The sequence below is a fragment of the Toxorhynchites rutilus genome, chromosome 2 (assembly GCF_029784135.1).
Source record: "Toxorhynchites rutilus septentrionalis strain SRP chromosome 2, ASM2978413v1, whole genome shotgun sequence".
Taxonomy (NCBI): domain Eukaryota; kingdom Metazoa; phylum Arthropoda; class Insecta; order Diptera; family Culicidae; genus Toxorhynchites; species Toxorhynchites rutilus.
Genome location: NC_073745.1, coordinates 331,164,775 through 331,191,198, shown reverse-complemented (window position 1 = coordinate 331,191,198; position 26,424 = coordinate 331,164,775). Strand labels below are relative to the sequence as shown.

Sequence of the window (26,424 nt, the reverse complement as noted above, 5' to 3'; positions counted from 1 at the left end):
CGAATTAAGCTCCGTTTACGATTTTAGGAGAGCGTAAATAATAATAATTGATTTTCAGATCGAATGAACACTTTTTTTAATCCAGATTAAAAAAAAGTGTTCATTCCGTCATTCCAGCAAATGAGAAATATTGGTCTAACTAATTATTTCTCTCAGTTTGAAGATTAATCGGTTAATCGATTATTTGGGGCGCTTAATGGTGTCGAATAACAAATTGCTAAAAAGTATTCTATTAGCTGATGAACGATTAATTTCAAAAATCGGGGATCACTACCGACGTATCTACGCACAGCCGGTATCTTGCTTGCATTTGTTTTGACATTTGTTTCTTTCGCCCCAAAGTATATTGAAATAACCCCCAGGTATGCTATGTTACTCGATGCATTATTGTGAGTTGTTGAATATTAGCGTTTATTATATTCAATGAAAATTTTACAGCAAAAAATACAAATATGACAATTATATTGCAAGTGGTTTGTGCGGCGGTTAGTATCAGGTTTTCTCATTTCAAATACACAGGGTTTAGCAGTAAAACATATGCTTTTTATATTTTTTTTATAGCTTGCGTAATGAAACGCGAAAATGTTATTAGCGTTGCTCTCAAACGAGCAATTTCTACAACGGTGCTATTCGTATGCCCAAACAGGGCCCTCTATACATAAAAAAGAATATTCATGAAAATTCAATAAAAATAATTTTAAAATCGATTTCCATTAACATTTGAAACTAATACATACAATAAACCTTTGTTTTTCGTTTGAACCGATTTTTTTTTCATGATTATAAATGATTTTTAGAACAAATTTTATAATGCGCAAACAGTAAATGATTTGTGGCAAAATCGGCACCATGCTCGTATTTTTTAACCTACTTAATAAGAAGTTTTTCCAATTTGCTCATTTTATTGCATAAGCAATTCGTTATTTTCATCCATACATCACTAATTTTTGGACGCTCAGATTTCAAGATATTGTCACTGAACAACATACCAACTAGCCCCGCCCTACCCTGCCATATTTGAGAAAATGAAACTGACCGTCTCTATTTCTTCTCTTTCATTTCTCTGAAATGAAATGCCTTCTCTTATTGATGGCAATTATGGACTCAAGCGAGAAACAAACACGTCAACACAAAGCAAGAGACACTTTCAATAGATTACTATTCGATCAAACCTTGTCGGTACTTTCTGTTGGTAAAGATTCTATATCTGTACCGGAAGCGTGTTGGGATCTAAGACTTCAAATTAAACTGAACTCGTTCAGCTCAAACATTCACTGCGACTAGATACAGGTGGGTTCAAAATCTATATATGGAACCGCATCGGAACCATAATTCAGAAGAATTATTTATGTAGGTTAGGTTAGATTAGGAGGTTATATTCGAAGAACACTGATACCATTTTACACTTAACAATTATGATCATTTGAGGCATCGTCATCACTAACAATATCATCTTTTTGTGTCTATCCGTCTCTTCCTGTTACTTTTTTTTGTTTTATTTTCATTTCTCGTACCATTCATTTCTTTGTATTTTCTGTTGTTTCATCTCACTTTCGCAAAACGAAAAAATGCAAAAAAAACATACACTCTGTACACTTCCGTTCTGGCTCTGTTCCGGCTCCTTTTTTTTTTGTTTTGGTTTTATTTCGCCTGTTTTGGTTCGATTTTGTTCAGTCCCGAATTCTCCTATAGGCCCGGTGGACTGGGAGTGTTGGCCGAGGCGGACCAGAACAATCAATCCTCGACAACAACGCCCGGGGGCAGTAACAATAGTGTGCTGTCGCCACCCGGCGTCGGCAGTGGCGGAGGAGGCGGTGGCAGTGGTGGACCCCCAAATCGACCCCTTCCACCCACACCGGACGACGACGACGCCCAGGGCGATCGAACGCTGATCAAGAGGGTAAGTTCCAACATTCCACCACCATCTCCGCGAAGGCGTAAAAACAGATCTCACCGTTTCAACCTATGCGCCATCCCATGTTTTTGTTTTCGTTTCAAGAGTTTTGTGTTCAAGTTTATCTCTATATATATTCTCTAGTTTCAGTTTTATCCGTTTTTCGTGTTACTCTCATCATCGTACTCTTTTTTTTTGTTTATCTCTGTCTCACATTTTCCACCCCCACACCAACATTTTTCGAAATCCACCCCAGTAGCTCAGTTTCAAAACTTGGTTGGTTGAACTCTAAAAGCAGATTTTCTCTGTTTTTTTCTTTTTTCTTTTCACTTGAATTTCTCTTCTTCCCAGATTTTTAATGTAAAATGGAAAAGTTTCGAGATCCAAAACGTAATAAACCAAACTTTCTTACCAACATTATTTACTGTTTAGACACCAATTCAGAACCCCCAAACAAAATCGTTCGCTTGTTTGTTATCTTTTTTCACCACTCCCGAATTACCCAGCCTTCCTCTAATCGAGTGTATTTGTTTGTACATTCACCAGATTGAAAAAAAAACAACAACATAAGAGCAACTGGCGCTATCTCTTTAGTTAGAGTTCCGTTCAGCCAATATCCTGTTCTCGCGCTCTCATCTTTTTCGTTCCTATCTATCACCCTTTTCTTCTTTACACACTCTCTTCTCATTCCGGACCAGATTTGAATGAGTTTTTTTTTAACTTCGAATGCAGTTATTCCTTCGTTACACTTTTTTTCCTTCCTACAACGGTAGCTAGAAGTTTGAGGTTAGGATTCATGGTGCATTTTATTACACTTCGTGCTGCTACTTTTTTGGTTTTGTATTCGCGTTAGTAGTTCGAACACCGTAGTAGTTTCGTTCCGTAGCTTTTGTTCCCAGTGTGGAGTTATTAGGTGCATTTTCAAAAGTGAGGTTGTGTCTTTTAAAGGTGCAATTCCAAATGAAACCAAACTAAAAATGCCGATTATGAAAACTTGTATTTTTGATTCGAATGAAAGTTTGTATTCCGTTTGGGTTGGAGGAAATATGTGTTTTCCACAGCAATTGGGAATTTTTTGACTCAAGTGTAACTTTTGAAAAGGGCGTATCGATCTTAGTAAGAGAAATCTTTGATAACTTATATCTCAAAAACTATGAGTCCTACCGGAATAGGGTCTTAGAAAGAGTTATGGAGTATTGATGTCCAAACGTGAAAAAAATATAAAATGAGAAAAAAATTAGTACTATTTATTTATTCACAAAAAAAAACTTTTGTTACGAGGATTTTTAAGTGGATCTTCCAATTAACGCGTTTTTTATGCGGATTCTCCAAATAACGGTACCCGCGTAAAAAAAAAACCTGAGCAATATCACACCTCTCTCAGCTCACATTTCTTCTTCATGCTTCCTCATGGCATATGACGGTAATCAGTGCTTGCGACGGAAGTTAGCGCTTATGACGGAAATTAGTGCCGCACTCTATCACGATGCTTACGTAGATTTTAGGCGACCTGGTTTTTTTACGAGGCACGTATCTCCCGCGTAAAAAAAACCTGGGTGTATCTTAAATACATATTTTTTTTTTCAAATAAAATAGAACTCATGTATAGAATTCAAAAAATGGGTACAATATGGTAAAACTATCTTTGACGAACTTTGTGGAACATTGAATTTTTGTGAATTTTCGAAACTTCGAATTTTTGTATGTTAACAATCATTTTTAGCCACAAATTATGAATCCTGATGTGATTAAAAATGAAAAAAAAGCTCTTCATCAATCTTCTTCTAAATGCAGCCATTCTCGAGATATTTGAAAAACATTTCTAATTAATTGTCTTTTTCAATTTTAATTTTTTTGAATTTATATATGTATTTTTGAATTGTTTTAAATTTTTTATATAAAATATAATACATGTAGAAAATTTGGAAATGATCCCAAGATGGTAACACTATTTTTGACGAACTTCGGTGAACATCGAATTTTTATGAATTTTCCAACCTTGGAGTTTTTGTATGTAAGCCACAAATTATGAATCCTTATGTGATTTAAAACAAAAAAGCTATTTATCAATTTCCTCCTAAATGCAGCCATTCTCGAGATATTTGAAAAAATATTTCTGATTTATTGTCTTTTCTATAGTAAATAGGCTCCTTTAATATGTCTGTCGTGTTATACCGCCATGTTCAAAAAATTTAATGAATTTTCTTATAATTTTCAACAACTTTTGCAAATACATAATTTTTTTTCTCAGTGTACATTTTTTTAACGTTTGGACATCAATATTCTATAACTCTTTCTAATACACTATTTCGGTAGGACCAATAGTTTTTGAGATATAAATTATCGAAGATTTCTTTTACTAAAATCGATACGCCAAAAAAAATCCCAAATGCTGTGGAAACCTCACATTTCCTTGAACCCAAACGGAATACAAACTTTCATTTGAATCAAAAATACTCATGTTTTGTCATTTGTCGATTTCATTTGGAATTGCTCAAAGTAAACCGTTTAATTCCAAATATGACAGACACTTCTCTTGTGACAGAACGAGGACAACAATCGGTTCTTGTTTTATGAATAACCTCACATTTGAGCGTGTCAATTCTGATGCACCATTTTTTTGTAGCATATGTTTTGTACTCGTTTTTGCAATAAATTTTACCAATGTTTGATGAGGGATGCGTACCTTGGGATCCTTCCAGTCTTTTAACTTTAACCGTTCATTAAATTCATCGTTTAATCGTTGCTTTTGTCGCATATAAAAAGCAAACTCCGTTCCGTTCGTAAAGTTCTTTACTCTTACTTCTAAATAAAGCCTATCTTTCAAAATCGCCTGTTTACTCATGCTCTCGGATAAGGTTTCCGCTCAATATGACACAATAAAACACACACATATAAACGCAGCGTTACGATGGTATGCTCTTTGTACAGAACCAATAATAAATACTTATAAAACGAAACACCAAACTTAAGCATTATCTTTTCAGATCTGTGTACAAGAACAACTTTCTGGTACAAATGGTAGTGGTTTGTAATATTTTCCTGTTTGTTATTGTCTTTCGTTGACATTGACCGCAACTAATGTTTGCATATTTGCGATAGTTTGTGACTTTTGATATAATCCTTCTCGCCTTTCTCGGTAGAATCCAGATAGTCATACATATTATATACACACACATACGTACAGCGAAACCCATTTCAGCTTTATTAAACAGTAGTAAAAAGACCAAGTTGAAGTTACGGCAAGAGAAAACGTTCGTTCGCTCGCTCGCTCGCTCGCATTCGATTGATTCTTGAAAACCTCTCTCCTAGTTTTAGTTTATTTACGCTCTGATAATTCACAAAAATGCAATAAAATTCGATCCCTTCTGAACCCCAGACCAATGACAATAAATCCACGTCTTCGATTGGGACTACAACGTCGTCCGCTTCGACGGGATCCACTCCGTCCGAGAGTGAGGAAGCCGTGCTGCTCAGGGATTGGGACTTCGAACGATTCTTCCCGTCGAACGAACGCCAGCGACCACAGCAGCGGCACTCCATGTCCGATAAGTCCTCGTCGTCGTCGCCGGCCGATTCCAGCGGTCGACTGAACGGTCTTGACAAACTCCGGAAGGAACGCGAGAACAGCAAGGTATCGAATTTGGCATTCGCCGAGAAAAAGAAGGTCGAAGAAATGAACAACAAAATACGGCTGGAAGAAAGAGTCAAAAGTGAAATATTCGCTCGTCAGAATCATAAACAACAATCACCAGGAAAATCTAGTCCCGCTTTGGCAACACAACCACAACCCCAGACGTCTCTGCAGCAATCTCACAAACGACAAGAGTCTGACTCGAAACTTTCGCTCAATTTTGTCCGGGGTTTTCGACGAGAAAACTCCGACTTTTTCCCACTGTCCAAACGTCACTCGGCTATCCTCGGAGAACAGCCACCTAGTGCATCCGGAGGTTCGAGACAAATGTCCACCAGTGCCATCCACCAGCAACAACGCTCCAGTGCCATATTTTCTCGCAACCGTACCAAAGGTGAACCCATACTAACCGATTTTACCATAACCAAACGAGGCGATGGAGAGGACCACAGACCAGTGACTCCACCGCGACCACCAGGTCCTAATAATGCTACACAGCAACAACAGCAGCAGCAGCAGCAAGCCACTACGACTACTACCGGCCGGAAAATCTCCACACCCACTGCGCGGAATCTAGATTTTCTGCGACCACGTCGGGAAAAAACCGAATCGGTGATTTTTGTGCGCAATTCGCCCACGCGGCAACAACTGTTCGACAGTCAGGTAAACCACATCCCAAAAACAGAGATTTCCCTTTGTTGCACCTTTTCTTCATTAGCCAATCAGCCTCTCCTAAACAAAGTAAAACCGAAATTAAACCTTCTTGAGTCGAGAGAAAAAGACATTAATATGATTAGAAACAACAACAACAACGGTAGACTAAAGTTTTGTTTGCTGTCGTCCCATTATATGCCCCCCCAAACCGAATTCTTGTATTAGGAGTAGTGTGTAGCTTCTTCCTCCGAAAAACTAGAGAAACAGAACGTCCCTCCCGATAGTGTAATTTGCTGTCATTGCTAATCGTCGTCACCGCATTATCGTCCATCCTTTTCATGTGTGGCTAACGAATAAAAGTGAAAAACACAAACTCATACAGCATCCATCGCGCGCCCACCCTCTTCATTCCATGGAAAGTTTTATGTTTGTTCCTAACAGTTTTCCTTTTTTTGCCATGAGAATGAAACCCAAACCGAAATGTTTAACGACGGGCAAGCATGAATTTTAATCAGGCTAAGAAGATTCCACAAACATTTCTCGTTCCGACGTTGTCCGAGAGCACATCACAAACCATACTTTATCACCCACGCATTTCCACCACTCAACACCCACAGATAAATGCTTTTCTTTTTTCCATGGAGCAACTTTATTTTAGGCCAGAAATGCAGAACAAATAGGCTGCGCTTGAGTAGCTGGCCACCATCCTCACACTCCACCTTCCCACGTATCTGTTGTTCAGACGAATCGTTCTAATAATACTTCAAAGCTCAAGGAAACACATAGTCTCGATGTTCAGTGTGCTTTTGGAATGCTTAGCCCGTGTTATGTGTGTGTATGTGTCGCAGTTTACAATAAGTGCATCGAGTACTAAAATCGGTTTTACAGATGAACATGCTGATAGGTTATTGTGCTGCAAATGCGATTGGTAGTGAATGACCAGCTTATAAGATCGGAAAATGGTTCAAGGTCTCAGTTTTCGCTTTAATGTTCAGTCACGAGGTCAATGAAGATTGTTAGGAAACGCACCCAAACATGGATATCAAATTTCATTTCATTCTGGATCCCGAATTCATTGGACTGTAACATGCATGTCACTCAACAAACTCTTTAGATGACATGTAGACCGCGCCACCAAAATTGACACGTACCCCCCTTGTCCCGCCCTGCGAATGACGTGAGATTACAGTAATCGTTCGCTCTATTTTGGAAGTCACCCTTTTAGCTTTTATTTATATCCAAGTTAACGGAAGAGAACGCGATTTTGAATCTCATCTAACGACAACTATGGTCACGCTATCTCACGTCATTCGTCGCGCGGAATAAGAACGACTTACCTTGCTTTGAATGAAAGGGAATAGCAGTTACGCTTACTACTATACCACTGGCGTCGATAACTGATTACTTATGCTGGTTCACTGTACAACCTCTTACCTCACCATTTTCAATAATTTCAATGAAGTCGAGGCACATCTCTCTATAACGACATTTCCGCAGACCCGTTCAAAATCGCAACTTAGTCTCAACAATCAGCGGCTTCAAAGTTGTCTATTCGAATAACTTTTTCATAAAGCCCAACAATGTCATAAACAAACAAATTAAGTCGTGTTCACCTATGATTTATATTGGATGCCACAGACGTATACACGAATTGGGCAGCTATATGCCGACACTCGTCCGCAAAGGGTTAATCCTCTTCAATGACAATTAGAACTTTGGCCTTGAAGCGGGCCATTATTTTCTGCACACACTATTAACCTCATATTTCTAGTATCCGGCCATTGATATAGCATATTTAGTAATTTTCCCACTCTTCGTCCGTTTATCCACTGTTGGCCCATTCTTACAGTAGTGGCAATTCGCCAAATCCAGTCAAAACTTGACAGGACCCCGGTGGAAATTAATGAACGGAAATACACGTTTTTTTCAGGCATTCGTTGATGTACAGCCGTCGGTTCATAAAGTCGGTTGTGATGAAAATCAAAGTTTACCGGCCTCAGCTGTAGATTTCGTGCCAGATCTGACAGCTTGCCGGCATGCTGCCCCGGAAGTTGTTTGAGGTCCAATTAATCGGGTTTCGTCGTTCATAAAAATTTATCCGTTGATCTTTTGTTAGTATTTGGTCACACAACTGTTGGGCCTGAATTTTTGCCGTAATGCTTTGTTTCATTTGAACAAACCTTCCCGAATACCTATATGCCGAACAGTACTGCGAACAGCACTAAGTTTGTTGGCCACATCCACGTTTGAAAGCCCTGGACAGGTATCCCAATAGTACAGCCTACTCGCTATCATCGTTATGAATCGTTATTTTACATTTTTTCGTGTCTGCTATTTCATGGCAGTTTCAAAATCCGAGTCAGCAGTCGTGTGAAACTGTCACGTGCAGACAGTATTCGTAAACGCATGCATTCAATCATATACCGACTGAACGAGACGGATGTATTATTGGAATGCCCACTTCCACTGACAACACTTCCATTCGGACCATCCACTTCAGCGTCGCTTCTACCCGCACCATTATTGCCAGCATCACTTTCATCGGTCGGTCAGTGTTTGGATATCTGTCAATATTGAATGATACAAAATGTGTCATGCAATGTGTCATGTCATGCCTTCACGAACATATAACCTAACATGATTGGATGATTCAAATACTTGACCGAATGACAGTATTCACTTTTGTTGAGTATACGAAGCGAGGAACAAAGCCTGTTGATTGCATATCCGAGCTGTACCAAACATCGCACACCACTTCGATGCCTGCATACAAGTTTGAGCCGCATATGCATGCTTCACTTGCCAAATCGTTTAACTCCATTTTTTATTATTCAATTTAAGTATCAAAGCACATGATTAGCCCCTAACTGTATACATTCAAAACAAATTTCTTTAATAATAAGTATTAACACCACTATATGACAAAATATTTTTATCCATTGAGTAATAAATAATAATAAAACATATAATATTTTATCATTTTTCTCAACATCTTGTTTTATGGAGTTAATCGATTTGGCAATTGAAGCATCCATATATCGTCCCGTTCAAACTATAGCGATGACCGCTGCACAGACAAGTGCGGAGAGCGGCGAATGGAATAAGAGCAAAAACGAGAGTTTTTTTTTCTCACTGGAGCGATGTTGCTGGTAAAACTTTGCAGCCTATATGAATTGTTGCAAGGGATAACTAAATGCTAAAAACGGAAAATATATCTGTCTACCCTTCCCTGAGCCTCTACCTAGCTAAATATACACATATTTTGCACTTTATGAGATATATGGATCAGGATCTGCTGCATTAATTGAATATGAATCATTCAGTATGAGCCGTATTTGCGTTGTCCGTATGATCCTGCTGCTTCGTGATGCATGGAGAGTAGGGTGGCAATGGATGTATGGAAAAAATTTCATCATCGAATTTCAAAAACCGACCATGTACAATTTGTTTATTGGCCCAAAAAAAGACCTGTGCAAAGTTTCAGCTCGATCGGACATGATTTAGGGGTCCCTCAAAGCACTCAAAGTTCTGATTTTTTTGATACTCGAAAATCTTCCAAGGGGAGAGTAAAGAAAATTTGGAAAATCGAAATTTTTTTTTCGATGCCAAATGACTTGAAAATGCATGAAATGGTGAGATCTGGTGTCATCTCGAAAAAAAATTTGCCCGAAAATCGACCTTTTGGGCCTGAGAGGCAATGAAGTATGGAAAAAAAATCGTCGAATTTGAAGAATCGACCATGTACATTCTGTTTATTGGCCCAAAATATGACCTGTGCAAAGTTTCAGCTCAATCGGACATGCTTTAGGGGTGCCTCAAAGCACTCAAAGTTTTGATCTTTTGGCCGCTCAGGCTTAGTCCCCAAAGGTCGATTTTCATCTCGACGTTTCATGCATTTTAAGTCATTTGTGATGAATGGTTATCCTTTACCATTAATCGATTTAACTCTCAATCGGTTGAATTTTATGCTTTGATTTTCACTAACATGCTAACATGATCTTCAATTTGTGTTTGTGTTACAAATATCATTTTTTTTAATCTGTATTATAGTGATTTTCAACTCATTTGGCTGGTTCGTCACTTTTACTTCCATTTTTGGAAGAATGTCGGGAGTGAGAATTGAACTCGTGACCTTTAGAGTGAGAGGCATGGATGTTACAACTACGCCAGATCGCCTCCTTACAAATATCATGACGAAAATGATGATGCAAATGAAAAATAAATTTCATGGCAAGCTGATGTTAATGTTCATTCCACTTATATTCATTGATAGTGTTGTTCCATGTTTTATCGACTCTCGCTTGAGCAGTAGATTATCAATACAAGGAAGGCTGAAATTCTCCGTATTTGAATATCATGAATATTTTTGGTACTAACCCTAACATCATAACGCTAACAGGATGCTTGATCAAATACGCGTGTTGTTGCTCGTCGGGCGGGGATTACTCGGGAGAGAACTAATATAGCGATCGCTTCTGGAATTTGATATGGAATCGGCGGTAAACGTGCTCTTTTTGGTGAACTTTTACCGGATTTATTCGCTTGAGGAAGTACAAGATTTTCTTACATCGCTCGACCCGTAGCTCCCGGATGCGGTTGGTAATCATGTGAGTTTTTTTTCCGTGCCCTCGATTTCACCCCGCAATTTTTCGATCCTCCGTGCCGTAAAGTGTACTTCCGCCATTTTTTCATTGAACATACTGGATTCACCCAAATCTTTCTTTTGATGGCGGCGATAACCCTTGGATTTCGAGCTGCGGATAGTTGTCCTTTCTTTTCTCGGCCAAAGTAATTTTTTACGGTTTACCGGGACACTCCCATGGCGATTGAAATGTCTTTTTGCGACGTTTGCGACACAAATCACGAATACGCTGCCACTTCATCATAGTGCAACTGTCAAACTAAGGATAACGCTCACATGCGTGCAAGGAAAACCAAAACATTGTATGCACAAGTGAAACGGGAACCTTATCCGTACGCTGGTGCAAACATTTTTACGCTGGTACGTAGTTCGCCAACAAATTATTCTTCATGGATCCCTGACAACTTTTGAAACAAATACAAATTCTATCCTCGCTATAAGTTTAATTTCGTTTTTAAAACTAAAATACCTAACACTTGCCCATACGCATAATATATATTCAAGTCGAAATTCTTTCTACAGACATTGACCTATGATTTTTGGATACATGGACTTCTGAGAAAGCCCTTAAAACACATAGCACTAACTCCGAGCAAAAATTCAACTCATCCAACAATCAAGTTATAATTCTATGCAGTACCGACAACCATCAACTGTCCACATGAATGTACAATTCAACTGTTCCAGATACAGCAGTCTTCTTTGCAACATTTGAAACATGTAACTTAATTGAAATAACGAAGTACATTTTTTCCTGCCATGAATGTAACTGACAATATTACAATTTAGAAACATTTCCGCATCACAAAATAATGTTCGTCAATTTACAAACTTCGAAGGAATTCATGGCCGAATGAACATCCGAGTGTTCCTCAGGGTGGATCGGATTTGAACTGAAGTATCTGCTGTACTCCATTTGCACATGGGAATCTTGATGCGATGAGTCATACGTTGTTTACTTGATTGTCTACAGTTGTGATGAGGGAACTCAATTACTAGGGCCGTACTTGGAACAACCGAAACTGGGAAAGCTACTCCGGAACAATGGCAACTTGCTGGGAAATACCTTCACCTAAGAGAAAAACATAAAACCGCGCTTGTGTCGCTTTGTATCAGTCGTAAACGCTTGTTATAAGGCCCGGGTGCCAGGTTTGTTAACTGCTTCACACACCGTAATAGTTCCTAGGGTTTCCGATCAAGGTGTGGTAATTTAACTCGAATTCATTTTTCCCAACTTGTTACTGTTGTTAATTACAACATTATCAATAAGATAAAAAATCTACACAAATAAATTCGGCTCTGTTATAGCTGAAGTGCTAGATGAGCCTGATAAAAAAACAAATTTTTACTTCTTCCAGCCTTCTGCCTTTTGATGTCCAGACCCTGAGTTTTTGTGATAATTTGCCAGATTAAACACCCTATCGTCTTGTCGTCCTATTGAGACTCATATTTTCTTAGGGTTAATTTTTGTATTAGGAGCCTTCCGTTTTCTCTGATTTAATATTTTGACGAACGACATTTTAAGTATCTCTTTGTGTCAACTAATCCCACACTGATAGAAATAATTAGTAAATACGACGAATTTTTTGGTACATGTTACAAATTCTATAGTCATTTTCTACCCTACTAATCATTAGTACATGCTACCAAAAAAAAAATGGTAGGCACAAATGTCAAACGAACTTCGATTTGTTGGTCCAACATATGTACAATATTAGTGAAAATGTTGCTTCTTATTTGTGAGAGATAATCATCAGGGATAATGACAATATTTTTGAGGATTATTTTTCAATTTAAAAGTTGTATTTGATTTCATCTAATTCTACATACTTAGAATACATTATAATTATAACATATAACTTATTCTATATACAATAAAATTCTACAATAGTTATCGTCAATAATAATAACATAATACATAATAACGTCAATAAATCTCGTTGCAATTATATTATAAGCAGTGTACAAGGGGAGAGTAATAAACACAGCCTCAACCACATCAATTTCATGCGCTTTTCCATAGTCACGAGTACTTCAACAAGTTCCCGTTTCTCTTGCTACTGCATCGCTCTGGTTTCGTCCGTATTTTGTGCTCCCATGTCCCTATGAAGACGAAAAATACACATATTTTAATGATGTAAAATATGCAATAAAAATGTATGTTTATGTTGTACCCGAGATTTCTTTTGGATAGTACAGTTGTCCTGATAGTATACCGTGCGGTTCAAATTCAGCCGCTCGCTCCGTCCATTTAGTCTGAAGTTGGAGAAGAGAAATACCAAATGATCAGTGACGAATATCAGGCCATTATTATTAAAACCTCCGTTTGTTTCTCCCCGGAAATTCTCGACCAAGGAGATGTTTACATGCAATAAAACATAATAAGAATAAAAGGCTTACCACCGAATCGTTCCGTTTTCCAAAGAGAAATGGCGCTTGCAAAGTGCGCACATCGCAAATGTTAGGTATGACAAAAAAAACAAGATTACTAATGGTATGGAGTAAAATATACGAATCTCTGGTAGGGACGTTCAATGAATCTGACATCACTTTTACTGAATTTTGGTAATATTTGCAAAAAATTTGTATATTTCACCAATGTTTTGGCTACTAAAGATTTGGTAACTGCATTTACTAAACTATTTCTCCAGTGCAATATCATCCAAATTTAAGAACATTCCGTATTGTTTGAGAACTGTTGTATTGTCAGCTTGTTTGATACTTATGTTTTCATGGTTTCTGACAGCTGAAATAATACAAAATTCTACCAATTTATTCTTGTGATTTTGTGTGCAAGAATCCAATCGTTATTCGTGCTTTTGACTGAACATTAATCCGGAAACAAAACATTCCCCAAATTTTAGAACCAATTTGTGTCGATAAATCATATCCATGTTGAGTAGTGTCATCCAGAAAAAAGCGTCCTATCGTCGGACTGAAAAATTGTGAACATATATTGACAATATTATAGCAATGCATGTTTTGCTGCATCTTGATCATCATGTACAAGAACAAGCAAGTGAAACGATACGAAATGCAAGTCGACGAGGGAGATAATAAATTGTACATGAGTGAATATTGTGAATAATCCGCATCTGTACATAAATGTGTGTATGTAAGTTGTAAATAACCGGAATGTGCCTGAGGAGTGGTTAAATCTTTGCTACTCTTACTAACCCATGTTATGTGTGTAAACAAAAACTAACAATGGAAATATCTGCTTAGATAATAAGTACGGAGGGAAAAGTAGTGTCAAAAAGTGAAACAAACTATCAGAGTAAAATATATCGGAAGCGGTGCCGCGATGTGCGTTTTGTGAAACAGTATGGCAAATAAGACAGCTGCAGACAACTGACGAAGGATACCTTTATTTTTTTGTTTACATTTTAAAAGTCCCAAGATGTATTCTCTTATTTACCGTTACTTTTTAATTCCGTTAACGAAAATTTACATGAAAATATTTCAAACCTCCACCATTTGTATGACGAATATAGAAAAGAAAAAAAAACAAATCTAAACGAAAAGAACATCAACATCATTATCTCTACGATTCACACATGTTGCGCTTTTTAACAGGACTTTTTCTTCGCTTTCGAGTATTGGGTTTTGATACATCACCTTCGCTTTGATAATCCACCAAAAATAACTCACCAACTATACGAGCCCTGTGTTTGTGCTGAAAAGTAAAGTAAAAGGAACTGTGTCTACGAACCAATTTTATTCCTTCCGATTCACCCAAATCCTGTACTAACGGGTAACTTCTATCGTTCCCCTCTCACTCACGTTTGCGCTCAACGAATCGCCACCGAAATAATCCTAATCTAATCGAAACTTCACACCGCTGATCCGCAACTAATACACGAAGCAAAGAAAACCAAAACACAAGTAATGATTAAATAAGTTCTCTCTCAATGTTTTTTTTTTCGATCGGAACAAATTTGCTTAGTACTTTATTTTTACTTTATTCTTCTCTCATTGTTAAGCTATGACCTAACCTCAAATGTTTTGTAGACGAGAGTTGTTTCGTTTTTCGAGCATTTATATTAGCAACAATGATCCAGTTGTGCGTTTGGTACTAATGTTTCGTTCTTCTCTCGTGTATTTTCCTATGTGAATCGCGACTCTTACCTTCCCACAGAATCGTGCCGGCGAGAATAGCAGTTTAGGAACGCCGGGTCAGCGTACCAGCAGCGTCCTGCCGGATCTACTGAGCCAGGCTTCACCCGCCACACCGCCAAGACATGACAAGTCCGCCAGCGAAGAGGTTAGTATCCTTTCGATTCGAAGCCATCCCAAAATCATTTGCTCCCCCTTTACTGTGTTGTAATGTTTCCTCCCTCCCCCCATTTCCGCTAACACAATCACATGTTTTCTCATACATACTCAAGTGGAGTACCATGATCACACGTGTTGCTTTTGATTGTACTAAACTCTGAAGCTTTATTTATGTTGGAAATAAGTTTTATCTATTGATGATTTTGATTTCCGAAAAGCATAACTATATGAAGGTGACCAAAAAACCTGCTCTAGTTTAAATTAGGCCGTTTGTCTAATAAAATCGTGAACTGAGTTCCTAAAAATTTCGAATTTTAATTGTAAAATAAAACACCAAATTTTACAATAGCATTATATTATATAATTCTTTAGTAGAAATATTTAGGTGCCTTGAAAAGAGCCGATGACCTGCAGAAGCAGATGAAAATAGTTGATTCAGTCGTCTTGCTTCTTCGTCGTCCTTCGCTAGAACAATACATAAGCTGGTCATATATCGCAGATTGTTTACTTAGTGTCAATACACACTGCACTGAGTATGCAATCCAAATCGAATGAATTGTGTAAATAATCCGCACGGAAGCAGAGCAACCATTGACAATATTCTTTCTCAATTTTCTTCGTGTTTTCATTTTACAGAAGCTTTAGAGCAGTGGTACTGAACTTTTTTTCAGAGAGGCCACAAATACGTGTTAGTCATGCTGTCGTGGGTCGCACCAGAAATAAAAAAGAGGGTTGTGTCCAAGAAACGACCGCATTGTTAATGTAAGATTACGAAATTATAAGCGGCGAGAAACAAACATATTCAAGAACTCTTTATACAAACTTTTGGTAGCACTAAAAAGGTCAATGAATGAATTTCACATGAGCACATTTTCAAATTAACTCTCAGAGCTAACATGTATCGCTGTCTAGAGCGGCACTTAACCACTGAACTTACTGAATATCCAAATAGTTTTTCAGTATCTCTAAGCAAAATTACATTCCTAACGCTCCAAAAAAACACCCAGAACAGCAAGAGTAAATCCAAACCGAATCGGATATGTGGTGGAGTGGCAGCGGTGAAAGCAGTCGTTGAAAAATAAATTTTCACCTTCAGTTTTTTACCGAAGAATCGCTGAAAAATATCTTATTCGCCGGATGGCTTGAAATACGTTGCACCTTCGACCACTCAACCCGGCAATAATGCTAGAATTCATGAAAATTAATTGATCAATCGGCATAAGTAACCAATAAGTAATTCACGATGTATCAGTGCTAGCGACCAAATGCCAACGGTAGCGAGGCTTTCCAAATGGCATTCCTCAAGGGTGAGTGTTTAGTTTAGTTTTCCAAATTGATCTTGTCTAAGGCTATAGACAAGTGAACTAAGAAACTAGAGAAAGCATCTGTAATTTCAAACATCACCACCACTAATGAATCCGAACACGCTCCTAAATATACAGAAACTCTCCAGCAAAAATGGTAAAAATCAATTCGCATTTAATTAATGCGAATATTATTTTCGCATGCATTGAAATTTTCAATTTTTAACAATTTATTTTTTGATTTTGTAGAATTATTGAAGATGAATGATTCATGATTCCTTCTGTTTCTCACGAGAACAATACACGAGTACGCACTGCGAATTTTTTTCTCGTGCCACAGCAGTTTTTTTGTGAAGATTCGATTTTAATGATCCTACGTACAAGTCTGCTGCAATGTTAAATTCCAGAATTTTTTCCTTTCAATTTCCTGAAGAACCTGGAGGATCTGGAGAATGAATTTCGTGCCCTAAAAGTAAAATGCTCCCGAAGGAAATCACCGTTTTAGAAAAAAACATTTGCAGGATTGGTGGGTAAAAATTGGATGCCTAAAAGAATTAACGATTTGCTTACATTTCCGGCGATTCGATACTTTGTTTCTAACGATCTTACTATGCCTCACTGCTCGGCATGCATCGAGCGATTTTTCCTGAATATAATTAGAACAAGAATAAGCTGATACAGATTTCCTTCCTTAAACTTGCAAAATACATATGTGTCGTAAAAGTTGACGAAAATGTCAGTGCATCTCTTTTCATTTTTTATTTAGTGTTGAGCTTCTGCCGAACGTTCGTAACAACCTTCATAAATGTAGGTATTATCAATTCGTCATTTTAGCGAAAAACCCCAATTTCTTGAGAACAAATCAGCTCAATATGCATAATTTCATACGAATTTATACAGAAGAATGAATGAAAAGTTGATTAAAATATAGAAAGAGGGGAAGAATATACACAAAACAAGAAAGTTAGCGCAGCAAAGTCGCGTCACAAAAAACCGTTCAATTTTTGGCGTTCAGTCATTTATTGATAAAATTACGAAATTTCACCAATCGATTTGAACAATTCCTAACAATCTATTGCAATATAGAAAATTATGAGCTTTTCAATAGTTAATATGTGAAAATGTTTGAAATTAGAGCTTCAAAAAAATGAAATTAGAGCTTCAAATTTGCCATACTATCCTTCCCTGCCCGTGCCGTCAATAACGAGCAACTTATGAAGCAACAAGGCACAATTCTTCTGTGAATCGGTCGGTTGAAAGCACTCGGTGTTTCTTGGGAGACCGAGTGGACAACCTTCGGTTCTATTCGAGAACTTTCCCTCCGAACAGACGACTAATTCTTTCTGAAATCTCCTAAATGTTTGATTCTCTGGGTTTCATACCTACAATCGTTATCAAGGGCAAGATGATGATGAAACGTTTATGGTTTTTCGGTTATTCGCTCCGCTCTTTTAAAAGCCAATCAAAAAATCAGAATCAACAAAAACAACATCTTTCAATCCGAAGCGAATGATTTAAACGCAATCGTTCCACACGGCAGCAGAGCCAAACCCGAATTGTGCCTCACCGCTACTTTAGGTGCTGTTTTTCGAAGACTCTGCTTCTAGAGCACTTGTGTTAATAGATTATTTTTTTCCTTGTTCAATAACTGGTTGCTTTATTGTTGTTGATGCGAAAAACTATTTCCAATCGATTTATTTGAATTTCAATGATGATTGAGATCTATCAACTATCTCGAAGCGGTCCGTAATCTAGAGCATGCAACCTTCACAGTGTCGTCAGGAAGCTGCACGTGCTGCTCCATTCTAGATGATTTAGTTACAGATCGGGGAGCCCAATTTACTCTGCAGACAGCGGAATCGCAATAATAATGGGTTCCTCCCTGTTGGATTCGATAGTCTCGAGAGCGGAGGCTCTGGTCGGGTGATGCACGTTTCACCGGTTGAAATGTGCCTCTGGACGCTTGAACCGAAAGTCCACAGCGGAAACTCTCACAGGAATTATCTTTGAAAAGTTCTGCTCAAACACTACTTATAAAACGGTAGAAAAACACAAGAATCAAGCATAAAACAATTTTATTTGATTTCTTGACCGGATCCTTCAACTTTCACTACTTGCTATTCTGGTGAAAGAAACACGTTTGCACACGTTCACGATTTGTTGAAGAAGAAAAAATTGGCCGAAATGTTGCCGCTTCCTGTTTCCTGCTGCTCAACTTCTTCTTGTTGTTGATTATACTCCTGCTGGTGATGTTGTTCTGCTTCTCTCTTCTCTCTTGGTTATATTAGATTCTACTTGGTTTCTGCTTGCGGTTGGAAAATACTCATATGATCAGTCTTCAGAATGCAATTCATGGCTGATGCGCAACAAGATTTTTGTACCCAGTTGAGCTACCACTCCTTGTGTACACATGCGCTCTGGCGAATGAGCACGCTCCGAAACACAGATGAAATGTTTTGTTGTCAGCGCCGTTTTTGCTCCCAGTTTTGCACTAAGTTTTACGCTGAATTTCGCGCCGTGCTTGCGCCGTATTTCTATACTGCGCGCTTGAATCTGGATTACTCTAGGATTGGGCGATTTCGGATCGATTTTCAGAAGATCGATCATTTCCATTCCGATTTCCGATTTTTTGGATCGATCTTTTTTACTCGAGAAAATCGAGAAAATCGATTCTTTTGCTTTCGATTTTTTCGATCTTAGATTTCGATCTTTTTGTAGATTTGTTTTTCAGTATACATCGATTTCAATCTTACCAAAGACCACTTAACAATTTTTTCAAACATAATGTCAAAATTTGGATCGCATCTTCTACAATTTATCTCCGTTAAAGTACTGACAGAGTTGAAAATCAAGAGTCGGCTTCGACAAAACGATAGACGTCTGGCACGATTGGCTTTTAGGGGAACGTTGTCAGCTGAGTTCTGGGCAGATACTATTTGTTGAATTTCTGATAATGCTTTTTCAATTAATGTCCTACTTAATGACTCCTTTACGGCTCAAGATGAATGCCCTGGATTTTTTTGTCTGGACTTTTAAAATTTTTGTGGGCTGCATGCCGAGGAACAAATCAAAATGCTTTTGATGTTTCATTATAAATATGAAATTTGTATTCCCTGCTTAAAGAAAAGGCGATACCTATCGAATAACCAGATAAATTGGATTTTTTTTTCGATTTTTCAAAGATCGATTTGGCAGAGATCGATTCTTTGGTACCGATTTAATCAGTGGATCGATCCCTACGCCGTTTGGAATATCGATTCGACAAGATCGATCTTTTTATAAAGATCGCCCAACCCTAGATTACTCTTTCTGTTGAGATATTTTTCTTCACACAAGCGTATACGGTTCGTATGGAACCGCGCTGTTGTTTTTATGTTTTGGTTAGAACGAGCGAAGCAAAGCAGGCGCTTGAATTTGATGTGTACGTGTGTGTGTATAGAATGAGGCGCTCATCACACATGTAAGAAGAGATGTTTAGCATCTGAATTCTGCGCCGGGTACATTTTGCATTGTCGTGTTTATGAATTTTGTGCACTTCGCACCAAGAGAGAATACGTGTTTGCTTTGAACGCGCGCTGGTGACAATAAAACTCAAACGCAGCTTCGATATCAATTTACCCAGAACATATCATCCGATTGTATCAACATTGTTGAAGGAAAAACGGTAGGTCGACATCTTATTTAACGTACGCAGCAGTGATTATCAGGATATTTCTCGAATGTTAAAACGTCTCAGGTTAAAAGCGGTTACTGGTAGCGACACTATGAATCTTACTTTAAGACTACTAAACTCTAATATCAAGAAATGCGATTAGAACACACAACATCGCAAATAATGTACCTCAGGTTTATATTAATTTTTTGTGATAACAATTTGTTTGTCTTTATTCGTCACGAAAATGGGTTATTGATGCTGGTTAGTTCTCTGAAACGAACTATTATTCTCAATTTTCGATGAACTGGTGGCTGCGTAAGTAATTGGTGACTAAACACTCCATGTAACACGAACCGGACAGAATATCGATACATTCATTACACACTAGTTTGGATGAAATACTCACCTAACAAAGCATGAACCTTAAAACTTGGACATTGTTTACTGAGTACAGTATATTAACTTTTTAATTATAGAATGCTGATTATTATAAGTATTTCCAACTCACGCCACCTTTATTTCAATATATCATATACACGACCCTTGAAAAAATAAGTTGACTAACTGTCATTAATCATTCGTTGGTTAATCCACTTACGAATCCTCGTCTCCATGATACCCAATTAAAACTACTAAAAATATATGCCTTCGATATTTTATTTTGTTTTCTTATACACCGACATTTATCATTAGAATCTTTCGTAATATTGATTATATATAAGTTGGGTTTCCGCAGAACTAACCCTCAATCAATTCATGTACGCGAACCGCTTATGTCCTTCATTATTATCGTCTTTCATTTCGATTTTGCAGCGCTCCGATCAATAATCCACTCACAGTTCATTCTCGCATGAGTTATATAATTTCATTCACACTTTTATTTAAAAGTTTACAGCTTATCCTAATTTGCTAGATTTTACTAATTTTATTTTTTGGTTTTCTTCAACTCACCGAAAACATATCGACAACTTCGACCGCCAACAACAACTACCACTGTAAATTGTTCAACAAATACCACAAACAAAAAAAAACAAAACAAATAAACAGTACCGAGCAGCCGTCAGTTCCTCCGTCCATTCCACACCCTCCAAGTCCTTCGTCGGCGTCACGGGCGCCGGCCTTATCAACAGCAACAGCAATAATACTAGTTTTAACCATAGTAGTAATAACAGTCACAATCATAGCAATAGCAGCAGCGGTAATCATCTGTACCAAATCGGTGGCAATGGCAATTCGTCGCCGCACTCGACGGTGTCGAATTCGTCCTCTTCCTCCCACCATAACAGTCCGAACCACTCGATTAACCTTAAAAATTTGAACAACCACAATAATCTGCATAGTAGCAATAATAACAACAATCATTTACCTCCCTATCAACAACACCACCAACAACAATCACAACACCATCACCAATCGCAACCCGCATCTCTGAACTCCACCACGGGTGGAATTGGTGGCGGTACCCCGTTGCCTCCGTTCGCTCTGGCACTGCAACAGAAGCAGCGGAGTTTCCTTACGTTCGGGTTTAGCGCCGGCTCTGGCGGTTCCGGGGCGGCACGCCGCGAAAGCCATGTTAACGTGAACGTGACGCCCACATCGCACGATGCGGCCAGCGATACGCCCGAGATTCGGAAGTACAAGAAACGCTTCAACTCGGAGATTCTCTGCGCCGCCCTTTGGGGAGTCAATCTGCTGATAGGTACCGAGAATGGTCTGATGCTGCTAGACCGATCCGGTCAGGGAAAGGTACCCTAGTGTCTATAGATTTTAATTTAATTTGTTACTGACTTGATTTGGATGGTTTCCAGGTTTATCAGCTTATATCACGACGACGTTTCCAGCAGATGGAGGTGCTCGAAGGCCAAAACATTCTTGTGACCATCTCCGGGAAAAAGAACCGGGTTCGAGTGTACTATCTGTCCTGGCTTAAGTCGAAGATTCTGCGAACTGACGGAATGGGTGATGTAAGTGCATTGTATTTCAATTTGTGTAAGGTGTTATAATGGCCGTGCATACTTCACCAACAGCAACAAGTGGAACGCCGAAACGGATGGATCAACGTGGGTGATCTGCAGGGTGCGGTCCACTTCAAGATCGTAAAATACGAACGTATCAAGTTTCTGGTGATTGCTCTCAAGGATTCGATCGAGATATACGCTTGGGCACCCAAACCGTACCACAAGTTTATGGCATTTAAGGTAAACGACTGACATTGTGTGTGTTTGTTTGTGCGATGGAAGGTGTAACAACGCATTATTTTTGCAGAGTTTCGGTGAGTTAATGCACCGCCCGCTGCTAGTTGACCTTACCGTGGAGGAGCAGACGCGACTGAAAGTGATTTACGGCTCGGCGGAAGGCTTCCATGCGGTCGATCTCGACTCGGCTACCGTCTACGATATCTACCTTCCTAAGCATGTAAGTTGGGTTTTATTCCTTCTAGCCCTCTGCGGTCCCAAGTTTCGATGAGATTATGAATTCTGCCCCAAATGAAGTAGTTTATTCTTAAAGATTCGATTATTTGGATAGATTTCATAATCCGCTACAGATAATTCTGATCATTTTGAGTTTTGAGTGTGATTATTTAAAATCTTCTGAGCAATTAGAGTTGGGAGTGGAACTTTAAAATTTGCTTCCTATGCCAAAATTTGCTTATTTGCCGTGCTAAAATAACATATACATCAATTGATGGATACAGGTTCAATAACATCATAATCCTTTAGGGGTGTTTGATTGTGCATATCACTATTCGCGATACCGAAGCTAAAATGTAGATATCGATCACAGTTTTAGGTGTGCGTGAAGCACAAATGCTCATACTCATACTTTTTGATATGGACGTGTTGATTTCCATTTATTATTTTCATTTCGAGAATGTGTTCAAACTTCCTAAAATCCATCACAACTCAACACCGAGACCAAAAAATCAGCTACCGCCGCTTCTGGAACCGGAAACTGAATTCCCAGAACTGCGCGCATCAACAAGTGCTGTCATCAGACAGCGGGACGATAAACAATATAGTAGTGCCGGAATGGATTGAAGGCTGATAATGATAAATCTGATGGGAAAAATCGAAGACAGAGCTTGTTAGCAACATTCTCCACATTACCAATTTAGACCCGAATGACTCCTTGTTAGTAGAAAAGTGGTTCTATCAGGAGATCATATCAGAATGTAGTAATTTTTATTATATTCTAAGTCACGCCCTCATCTTCCTTTCACCGCAGATGGAGGCGAGAAGAAGAAAAAAGAAAAAAGGGAGAAGAGAGAAAAAAGAGGTAGAAGATAGAAAAAAGAAGAGAAAAATATAAAAAGAAAGAAAAAACCAGAAAAGAAAAAAGAAGAAAGAACACAGAGAAGAGGAAAAAGAAAACAAAGAGCACAGAGAAGAAAAGAGAGAAAAAAGAATACTGATTAAAGAAGAAAGTATACAGAAAATAGAGGAAAGGAAGGAAAGAAGAGATAAAAGATAAAAAAGAAAAGAACGAGAAGAGAGAAGCAGTCTTACGAAAAACACCTACACATGTCCACGAAATGTGAAAATTCCATGTTTTTTCATGAAAGCTGAACTGTCACTCTCTATTTAATGAAGGATTAAATCAGCAATCTTTTTCCATCCAAAACCGAAAAAGTCAAAGAAAGATTCGAATGAAACTTCAAAAAATAATCACCAACGGTTGACGTTCGTTCTAATGTTAGAATTTTTTTTTTCAAAACAAATATAATTGTTATGATCGTGGGTGTCACCCCTCTGAGCGAATCGCCATACTGCGCCACTGTGCATACAACAACAAACTGAGAATAACTATTGCAAGTTTTGTGAAATCAAATTTGTTCCTTCGATATATTCCACATAATCCATATTAACCGAGACAACGAACGAACGCCATGCGATGCTCGCTAACGCTCGATCGAGGCGGCCGACTCGGAGTGCATCACCTCGGCGGCTTGGGGCCCAGGTTCCTTATTCTGACCATAGAGTAAAATTCACTACGGAAAATATGTTGTAACGAGCGGTTAACCATGAAGCACATAATTACATTACCATCAAGCACAGATACATATTCTCTGAGAGTAGACGAACATAATTTATCAGGAACATGGAGAAAAAGAAATTAATAATTCCGTATTTGGAGGGTAATATCTCCATTAAGGGGGGACCCCTGTCCAGAAGTCGAAAAATAATGAATGTTCGTGATTTTTATTCGAATGTTGGGATTAAAAAAAATCGGTACCTTGCTGGTGGTATCGGTTCTGAAGCAACGGGGTGTCACAGAACGAATTCCAATGAATATTTTGAAACCTCAAGACAATACCTAAAGCGTTACATAGGGAGTCTCGAAAATTTGAAAAATTGCCAAAATGACGGAAATTTTTTATTAAAAATGAGTTTTTTAAATGAAAAATCGCTGTTGTCCATATTTGTTATGGGCTGAAGCAATGCGATATCAAAAAGGGCTATTTAACGCTCTAGATAGTTCATTTTTACATGCTGATAAAAAAATTCAGCAGAATCGGTCGAGTAGATCCTGAGATATCGATACCACCAGTTGAATAAACATGGTTTCGAGAAAAACGCGTATTAAAATTCGTACAGCAATACTATACGAGGTATGGCTATTAAATTACGAGACTGGTTACGAAAAAGGGTTATATTTTAAAAATTACGGTACAACGATATGCTCCCCTTCAATAAACTTTCCTTGGCTCGTCACACACCTTTCCATATGTTTTTCCATTGTTCGAAGCAGTGCTGAAACTCTTCTTTTGTGATGGCGTTCAAAAGTCGCGTCGCTTTTTCCTTCGCCTCTTCCACGGTCTGAAATCGGGTACCTTTCAACACGGATTTGATCTTGGGGAATAGAAAAAAGTCGCATGGGGCTAGATCTGGCGAGTACGGGGCATGTTCGAGCACTGGAATGCCCTTATCGGCTAAAAATTGCTTCACCGACAGCGCGTTATGGGCAGATGCGTTGTTGTTCGTGTTTTTCGTCACACATGATTTCCGACGCGCACAACAAACCACGTTCCATTCAAACCACTGCTGCTCGCAAACTATTATAGTGCCAAAAACGTGTTTTCGAACGTTTATAGCAGACACTTCAAGCTACCGAACTGCTCAGTAAAAGTCACAGATCTTGAAAGATCGATTAGAGCACGTACCCCAAAACCTTCCGCGAAGCGCAAAAGTGTTGCATTCTCGGCCGCAATATATAACGAGGTATAGTAATGCATCGAAATCCGGACGCTTAAGCGCGAATATAACTTCAACTACTAAAAAATATTGATATATCATAGCATGAAAAATTAGCGTTCCTATAGAATTGGAAGGCCTTCATCTATGATATGAATCACATAATTCCACAGAATCATGTTATATTTGTTCAAAATTTGAAGTTTCTTTCATCGTGTCGTGATTTAAAATCCGGACACTTTTTCAATCATGCTTTGAAATCCGAACACTCCGAACAATCCGAACACACTGAAATCATATATATATTTATATATATATATATATATATATATATATATATATATATATATATATATATATATATATATATATTCAAAAATATATATACAGGTAAACTTCGATATAACGTACATTTCACTTTCAAAATTGTACGTTGTATCGAATTGTACGTTATATCGAAGCAGTACTCACAAACGTAGTCTATAATACATTATTGTGTTGCTGTTTTAGTAAAGTTAATGAATAACTTCAATCAGAAGACGTAGCCAGCCTTTCTCATGATGTTTTCCTTCGTACTGTTGGTAAAAGCTCGATTCATTTAGAATCCGGAATCTCAAAACTAGCTGTATTTCGGGATTAATTGAAGGTACAAAACTTGTTTTAGCATCACAATACAGGTAATTCATTGTTCTATCAGAAAAAAATTATTGAAAAAAATTTTCCTTTACACTTTGCAAATGTGTACGTTATATCGAGGGTACGTTATAACGAGGGTACGTTATATCGAAGTTTCCCTGTATTGAATATATATATATATATATATATATATATATATATATATATATATATATATATATATATATATATATATATATATATATATATATATATATATATATATTCAAAATCCTTTCAATATAATTGATAATGGGCTTGATTAGTGGAATACAGTCATTGATGAAAAATGAAAATCCAAAATGGCCGCCACTACAAGATGGCGCCATTTTTTTTCAAAACCCCATCAAAATGGGTATCGAATGAAAGAGCTTGACTAGTAGAATACAGTTATTGATGAAAAATATAAATCCAAAATGGCGGCCGCTACAAAATGGAGGATTACATATTTTCTCAAAAGGCCATCAATATGGGTATCAAATGAAAGAGATTAACTAGT

The 26,424-nt window shown here is 38.0% G+C and overlaps 1 protein-coding gene across 18 annotated transcripts in view; it reads left to right on the top strand.

Moving 5' to 3' along the window:
• The window catches only part of LOC129771859 (serine/threonine-protein kinase mig-15), a 184,028-nt gene that overhangs the window by 148,299 nt on the left and 9,305 nt on the right, over positions 1-26,424 (top strand). For 8 of the 18 annotated variants that reach the window (XM_055775954.1, XM_055775955.1, XM_055775958.1 and 5 more), the window contains 8 exons: positions 1,675-1,900; positions 2,246-2,284; positions 5,274-6,191; positions 14,963-15,088; positions 21,106-21,804; positions 21,867-22,022; positions 22,086-22,256; positions 22,324-22,473. In XM_055775954.1, the coding sequence (XP_055631929.1) occupies positions 1,675-1,900; positions 2,246-2,284; positions 5,274-6,191; positions 14,963-15,088; positions 21,106-21,804; positions 21,867-22,022; positions 22,086-22,256; positions 22,324-22,473 (2,485 nt within the window). The remainder of the gene's footprint in view (positions 1-1,674; positions 1,901-2,245; positions 2,285-5,273; positions 6,192-14,962; positions 15,089-21,105; positions 21,805-21,866; positions 22,023-22,085; positions 22,257-22,323; positions 22,474-26,424) is intronic. The other 10 variants (XM_055775972.1, XM_055775960.1, XM_055775965.1 and 7 more) reach the window with 9 other exon arrangements.